The sequence below is a fragment of the Hemiscyllium ocellatum genome, chromosome 15 (genome assembly GCF_020745735.1).
Source record: "Hemiscyllium ocellatum isolate sHemOce1 chromosome 15, sHemOce1.pat.X.cur, whole genome shotgun sequence".
Lineage (NCBI taxonomy): Eukaryota > Metazoa > Chordata > Chondrichthyes > Orectolobiformes > Hemiscylliidae > Hemiscyllium > Hemiscyllium ocellatum.
The window spans coordinates 62690679-62709482 of record NC_083415.1 but is presented as its reverse complement, the minus strand read 5'-3'; the positions used below and the strand labels follow the sequence as shown (position 1 = coordinate 62709482).

The following is an 18804-nucleotide window of genomic DNA, read 5'->3' as shown; positions in this document are numbered from 1 at the left end:
GTCAACATATAATGAAAATGATACGCATCATGATGCACTGTGAATACCAACTTTATATGTATCACTTGGGAAATTAGTTCACGTTAACTCTAAAAGGTGATTCTCTCTTCTGTAGTCCTAATCTGTGGAAAATGGCTTTTTCCCATCGAGGCAAAATTGAGATCAGATTCAAAGACAGTGTTCCTGCTTGCCACTCTGTAGCATAACAATTTAGTATTCCAAAATGCTGAATTGCAAAGATGAGAAAAAGCTTTGATACCAAGATGCATGAAAACATTGCCAGTGATGAATTTCTCTATTCTTTGGTTTCACTATCATCCTTAATTAATAGAGTTCATGATTGGAAAGCATCAGAGATGTTGTCAGTGATTGAGATACCAAATATAATATTTGCTTTGAATCCATAATGGATTTAAGTAAGACTGTGCTTGCTTAAAGTTATCAAGTCAAATGCTTCCTGCAAGATACTTAGGAACACTTAATTCTTGCAAAAGCAGGATTTTTGACTGTTAAGAATTTAAGATTCTTTGATGGGACAGATGTTCTGTTTGTGACAAAGGCAGCCAATTTGTTACATTGGTGCAGTGCATTGAATCATGGAATGTGGAGATAGCCTCAGAAACCTACTGCATGTTTACTGTGTTAAGCTGTCTTTAGAGTAGTCAAGAACAAAAATCTTTAGGAATAGTTTTAAATCATGGCAAATTATTCCAATAGACCCCAAGATCTATTCATCCACTGAGAAAAGTAGATCTTTGCAAACAAAGTAGCTCAGACGAGAAGCAGGTGTATCCTATATATATAGCATTATTATTGTAATAAGTGAGAGGATTAAAGTTTATTTTGTGTATGTAATTGATCTGTCCACTTGACGGCTTGTCTGAGTTCTGGCCACTCTGGTAACGTTCTTACAGTTGGTTTGTGAATATATTTTTCAGGATGGCAGTCAGTGACTACTGCTATAGAGGTCAGTGTTGGGATGACAACTTTTCAGATTATGCATCATCTATCTGGATAAAGGAACTGAGGGTATTGTTGTTAGTTTGCAGATGACACAAAGATAGGTGGAGGGACAGGTAGTGATGAGAAAATGGGGAAAGCATAATATCATAGAATCCTGACAGTGCAGAAGACCATTTAGCCCAACAACTCTGCACTGACCCTCTGCAGAGTTTCCTGCCCAGATCTAGCCTGAATAGTATTCCTGTAACCTCATTTACAATGAGTAATCCGCACAGCCTGCACATCACAGGGCAATGTAGCATGGCACTGACTTGAACATCTTTGGACTGTGTGAAGAAAGTGGTGTCCAGAGGAAACCCATGCAGACACAAGGAGAATGTGAAAAACAGTCAACCAAGGCTGGAATCAAACTCCAGTCCTCGGCACTATGAGGCAGCAGTGCTAACTACTCTGCCATCCAGATGAGGCTACAGAAGGGCTTGTACAGGCAAGGAGAGTGGGCAAAAAAATTCCAGATGGAATACAATGTGAGGAGGTGTGATGTTATGCACTTTGGTCGGAAGACTAGAGGTATTGACTATTTTTTAATTGGGAAAGGCTTCAGAAATCTGAAGCACGGACTTGGGAGTCCGAGTTCATGATTCTCTTGAGTTAACAAGTAGAGTCAATTGGCAGTCAGGAAGACAAATATAAAGTTAGCATTCATTTTGTGAGGGCTAGAATATGAGAGCTAAATGAGGCTCTGATCAGACCGCATTTGTAAGGTTGACTCTGTATCTAAGGAAGGATGTCCTGTCATTGGAGGAGGTCCAGAGGAGTTTTACAAGAATGATCTTGGGATGAAGGGGCTTGTCACGTGAGGATCAGTTGAGGATTCTGGGTTTGTAGTCGATGGAGTTTAGAAGGGTGAGGGGGATCTGATTGAAATTTACAGAATATTGAGAGGCCCGGATAGAGTGGACATGGAGAAGATGTTTTCACTGGCAGGAGAGATTAGCATCAGCAGGAACAGCCTCAGAATGAAAGGATGACCTTTTAGAACTTAGGTGAAGAATTTCTTCAGCCAGAGGGCAGTGAATCTGTGGAACTCATTACCATGGAAAGTTGTGGGGACCAAGTCATTCAGTGTTTTTAAGAGATAGATGGGTAGGTTTTGATTAGTAAGGGAATCAAGGGGAGGAGGCAGGGTAATGGACCAGAGAAACCTACCAGACGGAGCGGACTCGATAGACCAAATGGCCTAATTCTGCTCCTGTGTCTTAAGGTCTAAGTCAAATGCAGCAATCACAGGTAGGACGGAAACAATAGTTCCTGATTATTGTTATTAATGTAAATACAGAAGGGGGTGAGTATTCTAGTGTGTCTGTGCTGGATGTGTGGCAGTACTTTCCTGCAAACTGTGCATCATGGCACTGCTTCATCCAATAAGGAGTATACCAGTTGGAAACTTACTGCAGAAACTGTGTTATGGAAGAGACAAAAGAAGAAAGTGAGAAGAACCATAGCTTGGTACTCCCTTCTTTAGGGTACTCCTCTGCTAAAGGTCAGTGGTTCCAGAATTAGCCTGAGAGTTACCTGAGGACATGCAAACCACAAAGCTTGGCAGATGCCTTCCTCACCTTGGGAAACCAGTCACTGATTGGTGAGAATAAGACTGCCTCTGTCAGTGGCACCTTCCTCAAAGGTAAGGGCAAATATTTTAGGACTGTTGGCAGACAGAAGGATGAATCTGATGTGTGCTACACAGCTGAATCTAAAGGTATGGCTGGCTTACTCATATCTAGTTAGTAGTTGTTGCATCTTCTGAACATTCTGGATACCCTTATAGCTTCAAACATTTTCAAAGGGGTCCTACTCCTTCACCTTTGGGAAACCACTCAACCTCTTTTTTAAAAAGTAACAATTTGTGTTAAATCATAGTTTTGATATCACCTATTTTCCGGATCTTGCTTAACCACACACAACTGTTTTAGAAAGCGAAATAAAGAATACCAACTTCTTGAACTCTGTTTCTGTCCAGAGATGTTGCCTGATATTTTGAGTATTTCTAACATTTTCTGTATTCATTATAATACTAATAGGCCATTCAATTATAAGTAATAGTTTCTGACCAAGTCAAATTCTGCCCTCAACTGACATACACATTTGCTTTCTGACAGGGATTGCTATAGCAATCAGAAGTAGGAAACCAACTGGCCAGAGTTTTGTCTTGTTGGCTCAAGGACCCCATGTCAGGGATTATGAATATTAATCTGTGACTCCTGCAAAATAGTTTTGATCAGTAAGTAAACTTGTGAATTCCATGGACATGTGACTTATTGTCACATTGGGTCCTGTTCCTTGGATGCTGCCTAACCTGCTGTGCTTTAACCAGCAACACATTTTCAGCAGTAAATTTACCAATCTAGTTACTTGCAAGACTAAAATGTTTTAATTCAGATGGAGATAACTGCAAAGATCAATTTACAAAAAAACTGGCTAATATTACTTACTTTTTTGGGTGGATTGGGGCTCATTCTTCTACCATCTCTTCTGAAATTTATTTTTCTACTATTTGGCAGTTCTGTAAGGAAAATGTGAGAAGGTTGGGAAACAGAGGAGTCAAATTTGAAGCACAGTGTTAGCTGCTTTGGTAGACCAGGAATTAAAACTTCTGAAGTGTAACAATAACTTAATTTGACTGAGAAGCTGAATAATCATATTGTCTCCTTGCCATTGTGTTCTACCAAGTTTCTGCTATAAACATAGGTTGTAAACTATGTTGCGTCCGTTTTAATTTCATGGTTATCACAGACTTATAGTGATGTCATGAAGAACACTAGAGCTGAAGAGTACTCAGCTTTCTACAGTCCTGCACTTGCAATATATCCTCAACTTCATGCAATACTCTTTGTATGTGGTAGTTGGATTCAGTCATAGAAAAATACAGCGCAGTACAGGCCCTTTGGCCCTCGATATTCCGCCAATCCAAGCCCACCTAACCTACACTAGCCCACTATCCTCCATATGCCTATTCAATGCCCGTTTAAATGCCCATAAAGAGGGAGAGTCCACCACTGCTACTGGCAGGGCATTCCATGAACTCACGACTCGCTGAGTAAAGAATCTACCCCTAACATCTGACCTATACCTACCTCCCCTTAATTTAAAGCTATGCCACCTCGTAATAGCTGACTCCATTCGTGGAAAAAGGTTCTCATGGTCAACCCTATCTAAACCCCTAATCATCTTGTACACCTCTATCGAGTCACCCCTAAACCTTCTTTTCTCAAATGAAAACAGCCCCAAATGCCTCAGCCTTTCCTCATACGATCTTCCTACCATACCAGGCAACATCCTGGTAAACCTCCTCTGCACCCGTTCCAGTGCCTCCATATCCTTTGTATAGTATGGCGACCAAAACTGCACACAATACTCCAGATGTGGCCGCACCAGAGTCTTATACAACTGCAACATAACCTCAGGACTCCGGAACTCAATTCCTCTACCAATAAAAGCCAGTACGCCATATGCCTTCTTCACAGCACTATTTACCTGGGTGGCAATGGGCATTTAAACTGAGGTCAGTGCTACTCTCTGTGTTTGGATACAAAAACATCTGCCAGAGTGCAATATCAGTTTGCAAAGCTAGATTGACTTTAGGCATTATCACTCACTGAAAGCAGACATACCGGTAGAGCATTAAGAGGTTCAGTACAATTTCTAGTTTTCCAAACAGGAGCATATAAATTTGAGCTTGTATAAAGGGCTGTTTAGGCCATATCTATGAAAACTACTTTTAGCAATATACTTAGAAAGTATATTAAAGGTATAGAGTATGTGTTGAGTAGATAAAAACTAGATGTAAAAATTATAGTTATTTAGATGGATTTACAACTATATTCATAATGCAAATGATCCCAATATGCCTTCACTTTACATGCAGTTTTATCAATTTGTCTTAGTTTGTTCAATATTTTCTGAATGATATGGTGTGGAAATCCAAAATGAATCACATCACACTTTGTTGCATTAAATTTCACCTGTCATGTATCTTTCTATTTTAATAGCCTGTCCATACCCTCTTGATCTCATACTCTCCTCCTTATTGTTCAGTACATTTCCAATTTTGTGTTATCTATAAACTTTAAAACTATGTTCCCGTACTCAAGTCTAGTTTACTAATAAATACCAAAAAGAATAATTGTGTATCATCAATTTCCAATGGACCACAGTATATACTTTCTTTTGAATTTGAAAATCAACTACTACTCTTTGCTATCTCAGCTAATTTTAATGTGAAGGTGCCAGTATTGGATTGGGTGGGCAAAGTCAGAAATCACATGACACCAGGTTATAGTCCAGCAGGTTTATTTGAAATCACAAGCTTTAGGACTGTAGCCCCTTTGTCAGGTGAAGTGAGAGGGAAACACACAGAACACAGGATTCATGTGCAGATGGATCAAGAGCAGAGAGATCAAAAGATCATACAAATGGTGTGAGTGGACTATAAGTCTCTGCAACTGACCAAGAGTGTTAGAGGTAATTAAGGTAAAGTGATAATAACAGTTTATCAAGGTAATGGGGTCAAAATAGGACATTAAGGAAGATTTTCCAGATACAGAACAGTGTGATGGAGTCACGTAGTGTGACATGAACCCAAGGCCACGGTGAGGTCACTTTCATGGCTATGAAACTTGGTTATCAGTTTCTAACAAGTCTATTACATGGTCTATTAAATGTCATTTGAAAGTTCATACATGCATCACCTGATTTATCTTCATTAACTCTTTCAGATAGTTCATCAAATAATTCTGCAAATTTTGTCCAATGTAATTTATCTTTAAAAATGTGTTCACTTTTGTTTTATTCATTCACAGATGGGGCGTTGATGGCTATGCTGGCATTTATTGCCCATCCCAGAGAGCAATCGAGTCAACCATATTTCTGTGGGTCTGGAGTCACATGTAAGCCAGACCAGCTAAGAATGGTAGTTTCCCTCCTGAAAGAACATTAGTGAACCAGATGGATTTTACTGACTTTTGAAAATAGATTTGTAATCATCATTAAAATCTTAATTCCAGATTTTTATTGAATTCAAATTCCACAATCTACCATGGCAGGATTCAAACCCAGGTCACCAGAATATTAACTGGGTCTCTTATTAGCAGTCCAGCGATAATAACACTGAGCCATCACTTGTCTTATTGCCAATTATTAACAACTGATCACTTCCATCTTCCAAATGGATGAATTACAGATTGAATATATTTTGGAATTTTGTTAAGAAGAGACTAATATTTCTGGGGTCAGACAGGGTGCAGAGCGAGCATTTCAATGATAGTTGGGATCATTAAATAAAGGAAAGCCCTGAGAGATCAATTAACTCTAAAAATGTATTTCTTAATAAGAGTTTTTAATAATTCATAGAATCGTACACTTATCTGTTCATATGTTCTTGGCCACTAGTCACACAGTCACAGACTTTACAACTAATACAGCCTTATCATTGCCCATTCAAACTATTTAAATAATTTTATACATACAATTAAAATTATACAAGGTCTGATGGGAATTCTACTCCATTGTGCTTTCTTGCCGAGAGTGAAACTTCCCAGAAATTTGTCCCCTAAGACTTGTGAATAACTATTAATAGAATGATTTATTCTCTTAAAGCTAAATATTCAGAATTTAGATTTGATTACCTACAGTGTGGAAACAGGCCCTTCGGCCCAACCAGTCCACACTGACCCTCCGAAGAGTAACCCACCCAGACCCATTTCCCTCTAACTAATGCAACTAACACTATGGGCGATTTAGCATGGCCAGTTCACCTAACCTGCACATCTTTGGTGCTATGGGAGGAAACCGGAGCACCCGGAGGAAACCCACACAGACACGGACAGAATGTGCAAACTCCACACAGGCAGTTGCCCAAGGCTGGAATTGAACCTAGGACCCTGGTGCTGTGAGGCAGCAGTGCTAACCACTGAGAATTAATTAACCAATATATGAAGCAAATTAGAATAATTGATTACCAAGTTGAGAGTATGCATGCTATTACAAGAATAGCAAATCAGGTCAAAAAGGACAGACCCCATCTCTAATAGAGCACTACAAATTTAAATTAAATAACTTGATTTTTCATATCAAAAGTGATTTTCAATGTTCTTCTCTTGACCCTTAGTCAAAACAACTAATTTAAAATACTTTCTCTTCCCTTCCACTTACCACCATCCCCTCAGGTATCATACCCAATGATCTCATGACTAACCTACAATGGAGATGCCAGTATACTTGGATTTCTGCTCAGGATGGAGACCAGAAATATTCTTGTTTTGTGGAGTTTCTGGGTCTTTTTCTTCAATAACCAGATGTGAGTACACAAGGAGGCAGCAGGCGTATTGGAGAATCCAACAAAAGTACATAGTGCGAGCCATCTTGAATGTTGGTGAACTAAAGGAGAGGCAAAATAAATAGATGATTACTTATGCATTAACAAAGATGACAACATAATTTTCGATGATAATAAATAACTTGCAATTATATTGTGGTTTTTAGATCCTGAATGCAGCCCAAACCAATTTTACAGCTGATAATATAGAGTCATAGAGATGTACAGCATGGAAACAGATCCATCGGTCTAACCCGTCCATGCCGACCAAATATCCTAACCAATCTAGTCCTATCTGCCAGCACCCTGCCCATATCCCTCCAAACCCTTCCCATTCATATACCCATCCAAATGCCTTTTAAATGTTGCAATTGTACCAGCCTCCACCACTTCCTCTGGCAGCCCATTCCATACATGTACCACTCTCTGCATGAAAACGTTGCCCCTTAGGTCTCTTTTATATCTTTCCCCTCTCACCCTAAACCTATGCCCTCTGGTTCTGGACTCCCCGACCCCAGGGAAAAGACTTTGTCTATTTATCCTGTCCATGCCCCTCATTATTTTGTAAACCTCTATAAGGTCACCCCTCAGCCTCCAACACTCCAGGGAATACAGCCCCAGCCTGTTCAGCCTTTCCCTATATCTCAAATCCTCCAACCCTGGCAACATCCTTGTAAATCTTTTCTGAATCCTTTCAAGTTTCACAACATCTTTCAGATAGGAAGGAGACCAGAATTGCATGCAATATTCTAACAGTGGCCTAATCAATGTCCTGTACAACTGCAACATGACCTCCCAACTACTGTATTCAATATTCTGACCGATAAAGGAAAACGTACCAAATGCCTTCTTCACTATCGTATCTACCTGCAACTCCACTTTCAAGGAGCTATGAGCCTGCACTCCAAGGCCTCTTTGTTCAGCAACACTCCCTAGGACCTTACCATTAAGTGTATAAGTCCTGCTAAGATTTGTTTTCCCAAAATGCAGCACCGTGCATTTATCTAAATTAAACTCCATCTGCCACTTCTCAGCCCATTGGCCCATCTGATCAAGATCCTGTTGTAGTCTGAGATAACCCTCTTCACTTTCCACTACACCTCCAATTTTGGTGTCATTTGCAAACTTACTAACTATACCTCTTATGCTCACATCCAAATCATTTATAAAAATGACGAAAAGTACAGGACCCAGCACCGATCCTTGTGGCACTCCACTGGTTACAGGCCTCCAGTCTGAAAAACAAACCTCTACCACCACCCCATGTCTTCTCCCTTTGAGCTGGTTCTGTATCCAAATGGCTAATTCTTCCTGTATTCCATGAGATCTAACCTTGCTAACTAGTCTCCCGTGGGGAACCTTGTCAAACGTCTTGCTGAAGTCCTTATAGACCACCTCTTTGTTATTTCTCCAAAAAAACTCAATCAAGTTTGTGAGACATGATTTCCCACGCACAAATGTTGACTATCCCTAATCAGTCCTTGCCTTTCCAAATACATATACATTCTATTCCTCAGGATTTCCTCCAACAACTTGCTCACCACCAAAGTCAGGCTCCCTGGTCTATAGTTCCCTGGCCTGTCCTTACCACTCTTCTTAAACAATGGCACCACATTAGGTAACCTCCAGTCTTCCGGCACCTCACCTGTGACTGTGGATTATATAGATATTTCAGCAAGAGACCCAGCAATCACTTCCCTAGCTTCCCATGGAATTCCAGGGTACATCTGATCAGGTCCTGGGGATTTATCCACCTTCATGCGTTTCAAGACATCCAGCCCTTCCACCTCTACAATATGGACATTTTTCAAGATGTCACCATCTATTTCCCTACATTCTATATCTTCCATGTCCTTTTCCACAGTAAATACTGATGCAGAATGCTCGTTTAGTATCTCCCCCATTTTCTGTGGCTCCACACAAAGACCGCCTTGCTGATCTTTGAAGGGCCCAATTATTCTTTTGTCCTTAATGTATCTGTAAAATCCTTTGGGTTCTCCTTAACTCTATTTGCCAAAACTATCTCATGTCCCCTTTTTTGCCCTCCTAATTTCCCTCTTAAGTATAATCCTGCTGCCTTTATACTCTTCTAAGGATTTACTCATTGTATCCTGTCTATACCTGACATATGCTTCCTACTTTTTCTTAACCAAACCCTCAATTTCTTTAGTCATCCAGCATTCTTTAGTCATCTTTTCTTTCTCTGGATTCTCATCTCATTTCTGAAGGCTTCCCATTTTTCAGCTGTCCTTTTACTTGCGAACATCTGCCCCCAATCAGCTTTTGAAAGTTCTTGCCTAATACCGTCAAAATTGGCCTTTCTCCAATTTAGAACTTAGTCTATCTTTTTCCATCACTATTTTAAATCGCTGGCCCCAAAGTGCTCCCCCACTGACACCTCAATCACCTGCCCTGCAATATTTCCCAAGTGTAGGTCAAATTTTGCACCTTCTCTAGTAAGTACATCCACATACTGAATCAGAAAATTTTCTTGTACACACTTAACAAATTCCTCTCCATATAAACCCTTAACACTATTGTAGTTCCAGTCTATGTTTGGAAAGTTAAAATCCACAACCATAACCACGCTATTATTCTTACAGATAGCTGAGATCTCCTCACACTTTTGTTTCTCAATTTCCCTCTGACTATTAGGGGGTCTATAATACAATCCCAATAAGGTGATCATCCCTTTCTTATTTCTCAGTTCCACCCAAATAACTTCCCTGGATGTATTTCCAGGAATATCCTCCCTCAGAACAGCTGTAATGCTATCCTTTATCAAAAACGCCACTCCCCATCCTCTCTTGCCTCCCGTTCTGTCTTTCCTGTAGCATTTGTATTCTGGAACATTAAGCTGCCAGTCTTTTCCATCCCTGAGCCATGTTTCTGGAATTGCTATGATAGCCCAGTCCCATGTTCCTAACCATGCCCTGAGTTCATCTACCTTTTCTGTTAGGCCCCTTGCATTGAAATAAATGCAGTTTAATGTATCAGTCCTAGCTTGTTGTCTGCTTTGTCCCTGCCTGCCCTGACTGTTTGACTCGCGTCTGTTCTCAACTGTACCAGTCTCAGATTGACTTCTTTCCTCACTATCTCCCTGGGTCCTACCACCCCCCACCACCCCCCCACCACACCCCATCTTACTAGTTTAAATCTTTCCAAGCAGCTCTCACAAATGTCCCTGCCAGTATATTAGTTCTCTTCCAATTTAGGTCAATCTGTCCTTCTTGTACAGGTCACTTCTACCACAAAAGAGATTCCAATGATCAAAAAATGTGAATCCTTCTCCTGTACACCAGCTCCTCAGCCATGCATTCATCTGCTCAAACCTCCTATTCCTGTCCTCACTAGTTCGTAGCACCAGGAGTAATCCAGATATTACTACTCTCGAGGACCTCCTTTTTAAATTCCTGCCTAACTCTCTGTAATCTCCCTACAGAATCTCAACCTTTTTCCTTCCTATGTCGTTGGTTCCAATGTTGACAATAATCTCTTGCTGGCCCGTCTCTCCCTTGAGAACATTCTTCACCCTCTCTGAGACATCCTTGATCCCGGCATCAGGGAAGGAACACACCATTCTGATTTTTAGCTTCTGGCCACAGAAGCGTCTGTCTGTACCTCGGACTAGAGAGTCCCCTAACACAATTGATCTCTTGGAATCTGGTGTACCCCTAATTGCATTACAGCCAGTCTCAATTCCATAAACTTGGCTGTTCGTGCTATGTTCCCCTGTAAATCGATCACCCCCTACGTTTCCAAAATAGCATACTTGTTTAAAATGGGGATAGCGCAGAAGGTTCCTGCACTAACTGACTTTGTCTCTTCCCTTTCCTGGAGTTAACCCATCTATGTGATTGTATCTGCGAGCTTTCCCACTTCCTATAACTGCCATCCATCACATACTGTTGCTGTTGCAAATCCTCATTGCCTCTAATTGTCTCTCCAACCAATCCATTCGATATGATAGGATTCACAACCAACAGCATTTATTGTAGACATAATCCACAGTAACCCGTAAATTCTCCTTATACTCCCACATCTGACAAGAAGCGCATATCACTCTACTAAAGGCCATTTTTTTTGCTCCTTTACAATCTAGAGACCTAGAAAATAACACCGTCTTATACCTTTGCAAAGCACTGCTCCAGGTTAAATGAATAGTTATGACTTATATTTTAAGTTTAATCATATCTCAAAAAACATATAATTGAGAAAGAACCCACTCTACTCACTACTGCAGACGTTCTGTCAGTCACAGTTAAAACTATTGACTTATCTGCTCCTGTGCTGTGACTTCGCCCAAACAATTCCTCCAAGATCAGTTGTGAATTTCACTATTTGTTAATTTTCTCAGACTCACTCCGATGCCCAAACATACATGAATTCAAACAGCAAAGGCAGGAACTGTGCAGGTTCACTGTGCTGTCAGTTTCTTTCTCTCTCTCTCCTGCACTGACCTCACCATGTGCTCCCTTTGTCTGTTCTTCTCCCTTTTAAAATTGCTGTTGCTTTGACTTTTTTTCCCCAAAGTTCCAAAACAATGCAACAGCACATAAAACAGTAATTGCTACTCCTGGAATTTCAAGGAAATATATTTTGATATGTAATCACTTTTCATGTGTAGGTGAACAAGCTAGTTGATTTGGGCAGGGGGAGATTTTATAACTAGTAATGAATGAATGACCAGTTTAGCTATTGCATTGGCTGTGTCTGCAGCTGGTCAAAGATGAAATGCCCCAGCCACTGGCTCCCAAAGGACTGGTGGAGACCTGGCACCTGCTCATTTCCAAGAAGAGGACCTCACGGTATCGGAATCCAGGATTTCACAAACTCTGTAAACATATATGGGAGTAACAGGTTTGTTAGGTGTACCAGTCCGTTGTACACAATGAATGAAGAAGTGCAACAACACCATAAGGATCCTACTGTCTTAGGCATATGATCATCTGGCTGCCTCCGTGAACTTGTTTGGTTTTTGTGTAGCATGAAATACAACCACCCATCTATATCTCTAGACAGTGTGCCTTTGACCAAGGTACGAAATCAGCAATTGTGCTCCATCAGTATGTAATGCGAATCGCAGGTGCCTGTGACTTTGGCAACTAAACTCCATTTTTCCATGTATTAGTGGGGTTCAGCTGTTAGCCTGCATGAAAAGATATGAGTGTAGTGTGAAGGATTTGGACTGCACACAGTAGACTAATGCCAATGGTTACAAGGAATGATGAGCTTGCAAGAATTTTTCTTCCTCACAGCATGGTTCCCTTTGAAGGGCCCCACATATCTACATCTTGCAGACCCCTCCATCATTGAATGAAGCACTTACCCTACCCATTCTGGGTTAGGTCCCAACCCTTTTCATTTCCATTACACACTTGTGATTGTCAGGATAATGAAAGGTAACAGTGGTTCCTCGAACCATGATATGTCAGCTCAGCCTCACCAAACAGATAAACCCTCAGACATCAAAATCTCCTTTCTGATGGCCATAGGTGTCGTTTAGCAGCCTGTCTGAGTCTGGATCTGCCTACCTCCCGAGTCTTGGGTATATGAGGTGAATATGTCAGATCCTGTAGTTCACTCTTCCTCCCTTGGCAACCAGGTTGCTGTTCACCATCAATAACCCTCTTACATTCTAGCATCTTCCTTCCTATCCTTGCATATTGTGTGCCCCCCTTCACTTTTGAAATCTCATCTACATCCAAGCACTCTGCTTGCACTCCAGTAAATTCCCCACCCTCCTATGTAACAGACCCTGAAAACCCCATCCTTCCTTGATGTTTCATAAACGAACCCTACACTGACCATGACCTACTCCCTTAAGCAACTTAGCCCCAAACAATGCTTGACCAGACCCCTGACTGATATCAGTATAACTCCACAGCTGTGTTCTCATAACTTCTCAAATTAGTGTCGAGCCTGTTGAAAGGTTCTGACCTGAAACATCGACTCCCCTGCTCCTCTGATGCTGCTTGACCTTTTCCAGCTTCACAGTTTATCGGCACAGACCCACAAAGCTGACAGTGACAACTCCCTGTACTGTACTTGTATCAACTGCCTCACCAGATGCCTGACTGTGCCCAAATCAGGACTGATGTTGGAAGCTGCCTTTAACTTACCGCCAGGAAGCTCTGATTGATGAGTGTCCCCCCCCCACCGCCGAACCGTGTCTTTTAGATTTTGAGACATGGCTGTCTACTTGAAGCAAATGCAATATGATTGCTCATGTGACTAACACATAGAAGTGAGATTATGTAGCAGTGAGATGTATGCATAATATTCATCTCCATGATTGTTGATAGCTAATAACCATAACAAGCTTCCTTTCTTTTTATTCACATGTGGGACATGGGCATCATTGCCTGCCCTGCATTTATTACAATCCTTAGTTATCCTTGAGAAGATGGGGGGTGAGCTGTCTTCTTGAAATGCTGCAGTCCATGTGCTGCAAATAGACCCACAATGCTCTTAGGGAGGGAATTCCAAGATTTTGACCCAGTGACAGTTAAGAAAGGGCGATATATTTCCAAGTCAGGATAATGAGTGGCTTGGAGAGTAACTTGTAGGTGGTGGTCTTCCTATGTATCTGTTGTCCTTGTCCTGCTAGATGGAAGCAGTCATGGGTTTGCAAGGTGCTATCTGATGACTTTTCGTGAATTTCTCTAGTGTATCTTGTATTTAGTACACACTGCTGCTACGCACATTGGTGTGGGAGGGATTGGATGCTTGTGGATGTGGTGCCAATCAAGTGGGCCACTTTGTTCTGGATAGTGTAAGGCTTGAGTGTTGTTGGAGCTGCACCCATCCAGACAAATAGGGTGTATTCCATCACACTCCTGACTTGTGCCTTGTAGATGATGGACAACTTTTAATGGGGAGGTCAGAAATTGAGTTACTCGCCACAGTATTCCTAGCCTCAACTGCTCTTTTAGCCACAGTATTTATATGATGTGTCCAGTTGAATGTCAGGTCAATGGTAACCCCGAGGATGTTGGTAGTGGGAGATGATGACACCATCAAATATTATCTCTTATTGGAAATGGTCATTGCCTTGCACAAATGTTACTTGTCACGTTTCAGCACAAGTCTAAATATTTTTCAGATCTTATTGCATGTGGATATGGATTGCCATTTCTTGATACAATGGGGGATAGTGAAAAGTGAAAATATTTACAAATGTGCTCAACTATTCTTGTGATTTCCAGATTTCTCACTTTCCAGATTCTGCCTTCATGTTCAAGTTTTGGAAGTAATGAGTTGAACCTACAGTTTTCTAACTTAGAGGAATTATATCTTGCTACTGATCCATGACTGTCACTTTTTTTTCCCAACCCTCCTTTGGCTGGCAACACTTACACAGCTGAGGTAATCTAAACTCATAAAATCTCTCCAGTGTGGAAGCAGAATATTCAACCCATCAAGTCCATGCTGACACTCTGAAGAGCATCCCACCCAGACCCACCTCGTTCCTATATTTCCCATGGCTAATCCACCCAACCTACACATTCCTGAACACTACAGACAATTTCCCATGGCCAGTCCACCTAACCTGCACTTCTTTCGATTGTTAGATGTAACTCACAAAGACACAGACAGAACATTCAAGCTTCCCACAGACAATTGCCTGAGGGTGGAATTGAACCCAGGACTTTGGTGCTGTGAGGAAACAGTGCTGACTACTGAGCCACCATGCTGCCTTAGTGAAGGTTATATCTTAGTGTTCATCTGTTGTTCAAATAAACTCAGGCCAAACCTCAAGATTTTCTTTAAACAGTGTTTAAAAACAATATATTCACAATGTTCTAACAACATTCATTGCTGCCTAGAGCTACTCTGGTTCCACCTTCTCTTAGGATCCCTCTCACATGAGTTCTAAATTCATAGTTTCATCACAGCATACCTCAAAAGTTCATCTGCATGTTTATTAAATCCTAGCTCTACAAATTAGAAATCAAAATTTAATTTTTCTGCGTTGATTAGACCTATACAAGTCATTGCAGTTGACTGCTAATTGAAAGTTTTGAATCCGTTGTTGCTGTAAAACATTCATTACAATGTTTGTTAGTGTCCAGTCTTTTTGTACTATAAGCTGCTGTCTGACATCAGCTGAAATATTGACAACTTGAGAGATACGCTTGTCATTTATTGATAGAGCCCTGGAACATCTATGGATATAACTGGCACACAGGAGAGATTTCTTTACTGATAACCTCATGGTAATTTATTTGAAATCTCTTTTGAAAATCCATGGTTAAGTTTGAAAAGTTTTAAAGGAAGTATTCTGTAATATAATACTTCTTGACTGCAGGCACCAGATGTCTCCAGTCTAGTAAAACCACAGTTTAAAGCATTTTGTCAATACTATATTAATCCCATTTCCTACAAGCTAAACTAATCTTGGGTTGAGCTGTATAGGATGTTATTCATACTTGAGGCAATGAAAAATTATTCATCACCAGTACCAGCCACTCAATGGGTAAGAGAGGAAGAACATCTCATATAACTTTATAGCAGTAGAAAAAGGAGAAGCAGACAATATAAAACAATGGGGTATTCATTTCCCCTGTCATCTGCATTAATTTACTTCCAAAAATAAGTGTGCTGAAATTTCATTAGTTTGATTCAGATTGTCAGCTTTAAAAGGATCAATTCAGAAGTTGTCATCATTTTTTTTCTCTTTTAATTGTGGGTCCCCATTATTAGCCTGTTGGGGATGTAAGAAATCAGAGAATGATGATCCCAGTGAAGGCACATGACCCTGTAAATGTGGAATCATTTTAGAACTGTATATTTAATGAGTCAAATGTTAAAGTGAAAGAAAGAATAGAAAAATTCAAAGAAATCACAGCACACTTGAAACAGAAATTGATGTAAAGCAGTCTGAATTTAGACCTGGAAGGATCAAGAAAAAGAGTACAATATTTGACAGTAAAACAATCTCTAATAAATAATTGGAAGTAAAGAAGAACTTTCATATATGCTTTGCTGTTAATTAATTTGAAAGAAACTTGAACTGTATTTGTCACTAAAGGTTGATAGACATGTTACTGAAATGTGATAATGACAATATAAAATGTGATATTTATCCACAGCCTACATGGGGATGAAGAAATGAAAATCAAACTAGAAGAGGACAACCTAATATGTTTCAAGCAAAGAGAATAGTGAGTCAAGACAGTATATTGTTACCAAATCTATTCAGTCGGTACACAGAACAAATATTAAGAGGATTAGACATGCATCCAAGTTATAAACTGATAAAAAGAACATTAATTTGCAGTGTGCTGACAATGTAGCATTACTCTCAGAATCAGCAGAGGTCCTGATAAACATTGTAGGTAAGTAAAATCTAGAAGTACAGACTATCATTCAAGAATGAGCATCAAGAAGAAAAAAGAAATTGTAGTTTGAAGAAATACATCAGGAAAAACTAACATGAAGATTGAACTGGGTGGTTTCATGCTAAAACAAGAAGATACATACAGATAAGGAAGGATACCACTTCAACTGGGACAACACATCCATCTTAGGACAAGCCAAACAAAGACACACAAGAGAATACCTAAAAGCATGGCATTCCAACTGGAACTCTATCAACAAACACATCAAGTTAGACCCCCATGAACCACTCCCTGAGAAAAAGAACAGGAAATGACATCACCACAGGAAATGACATCACCAACCCAAAGAAACCCAACCATATAAATAGAAAGCAGGAATCATGTACACTGCTTCACCTGAGGCCTACTGAAGATGTTACCTAGTAGGGTGATGAAATGTCTGGAAATGAACCTCCCAGCTCAGCTAGCAAACCTAAATCCAGAACCTCAACCTGAACTACAAATCTTCTCAAAACTTGTTACAAGAAGATAAGTCTGTCTATTCAGTACAAATGATAACTGAAAATGATAGATGCAATGCAGAATGAGAAGAAGGATAGAGATAGCCAGAAGTAGTTTTACAAAGGTGAAGAATATTAACAGGAGGAAAGCTAAGGTTTGTAAAATGGAGAAAAACCCTTGAGATGTTGTCTATCCAATTTCCTTGCCTGCCTCAGAAACCTAGATGACCAGTGAAGGTGGATGCTAAGGTATAAACTAAAAAAAAACGCAACTAGGTACTTGAAATTGCAAGGGTAAAAAATGCTAAAAAAAAGACATTCCAAAATGTGTTATTTGATCTGAAGCTGTAAAGCTGCACAAATCCCTTCTAAGGGTAATGTGAAAAGCAACAGAAAAAAAGGTTGACCTAAGTGTGGCTGGATGATGGATGTCATGGAGCAATTGCAGACAGGCTATAGATGATGTATAAGGATGGTACGACAGACAAGCACAGCATACATTTCCTGGCAGGAAGAGATATAAGGATAGTAGCATGATTTTTAATTCTGTTAATAATGTGATAGTTTAATACATATTTGTGACTTAACCCACATTGCTTTTGCATGAAAATTGCTCCACACATCCAGCATAGTGAAGGAAACAAATTGTTCTTCTGAGATAGGAGCAACATTGCAAATACTAACATTCCGGTTTTAATACAGATATTCTTACCATATAATTCCGATATTTTTGGGTATTAATCAGTCTCTTCTGTAGCCTTGTGTAATTAAAAATGAATCTTAATTACTCAGCCTTGCTGAGATTTTAAAGGACCAAGCCCCCCCCCCCACCACACCACAACCTAGCCACCCAATGAAAGTAAGTTAAGTTTGCAAGTTGGTCTTTGTAATTTGGAACAGGAAGCATAAATTCCAAAAACATCCTTGTTAATTTTAGAGTCATAGTGATGTACAGCACAGAAACTGACCCTTTGGTCCTAACTTATTCATGCCAACCAAATATCCCAACATAATCTAGTCTCATTTGCCAGCACTTGGCTTATATCCCTCTAAACCATTTCTATTCATTTCCTATCCAAATGCTTTTTAAATGTTGGAATTGCACCAGCCTCCACCACTTCCTCTAGCAGCTCATTCCACACAAGCACTACCCTCTGCATGAAAAAGTTGCTCCTTAGGTCTCTTTTATATTTTTCCCCTCTCACCCTAAAACTATGCCCTTTAGTTCTGGACTTCCCTACCCCAGGGAAAAGACCTTGTATAGACAGGATCTATACCCTATCCATGCCCCTCATGATTTTATAAACCTCTGTAAGGTCACCCCTCAGCCTCTGACGCTCCAGGAGAAACAGCCTATTCTGTCTCTCCCTATAGCTCAAATCCTCCAACCCTTCCAACACCTTTGCAAATCTTTTCTGAACCCTTTCAAGTTTCTGATAAGAGGGAGACCAGAATTGCACACAATATTCCAAAAGTGGGCTAACCAATGTTCTGTACAGCTGCAAATGACCTCCCAACTCCTATACTCAATGCTCTGACTAATAAAGGAAAGCATACCAAAAGTCTTCTTCAGTATCCTATCTACCTGTGACTTCACTTTCAAGGAACTATGAACCTGCATTCC

The 18804-nt window shown here is 40.2% G+C and overlaps 1 protein-coding gene across 1 annotated transcript in view; it reads right to left on the bottom strand.

The window, feature by feature from the left end:
- Window positions 1-18804, bottom strand: part of asip1 (agouti signaling protein 1) — a 76132-nt gene that overhangs the window by 9497 nt on the left and 47831 nt on the right. Inside the window, exons 2-3 of the mRNA XM_060836544.1 lie at window positions 7217-7398; window positions 3456-3526 (exon numbers count right to left, since the gene is read on the bottom strand). Of these exons, the coding sequence (XP_060692527.1) occupies window positions 3456-3526; window positions 7217-7398 (253 nt within the window). The remainder of the gene's footprint in view (window positions 1-3455; window positions 3527-7216; window positions 7399-18804) is intronic.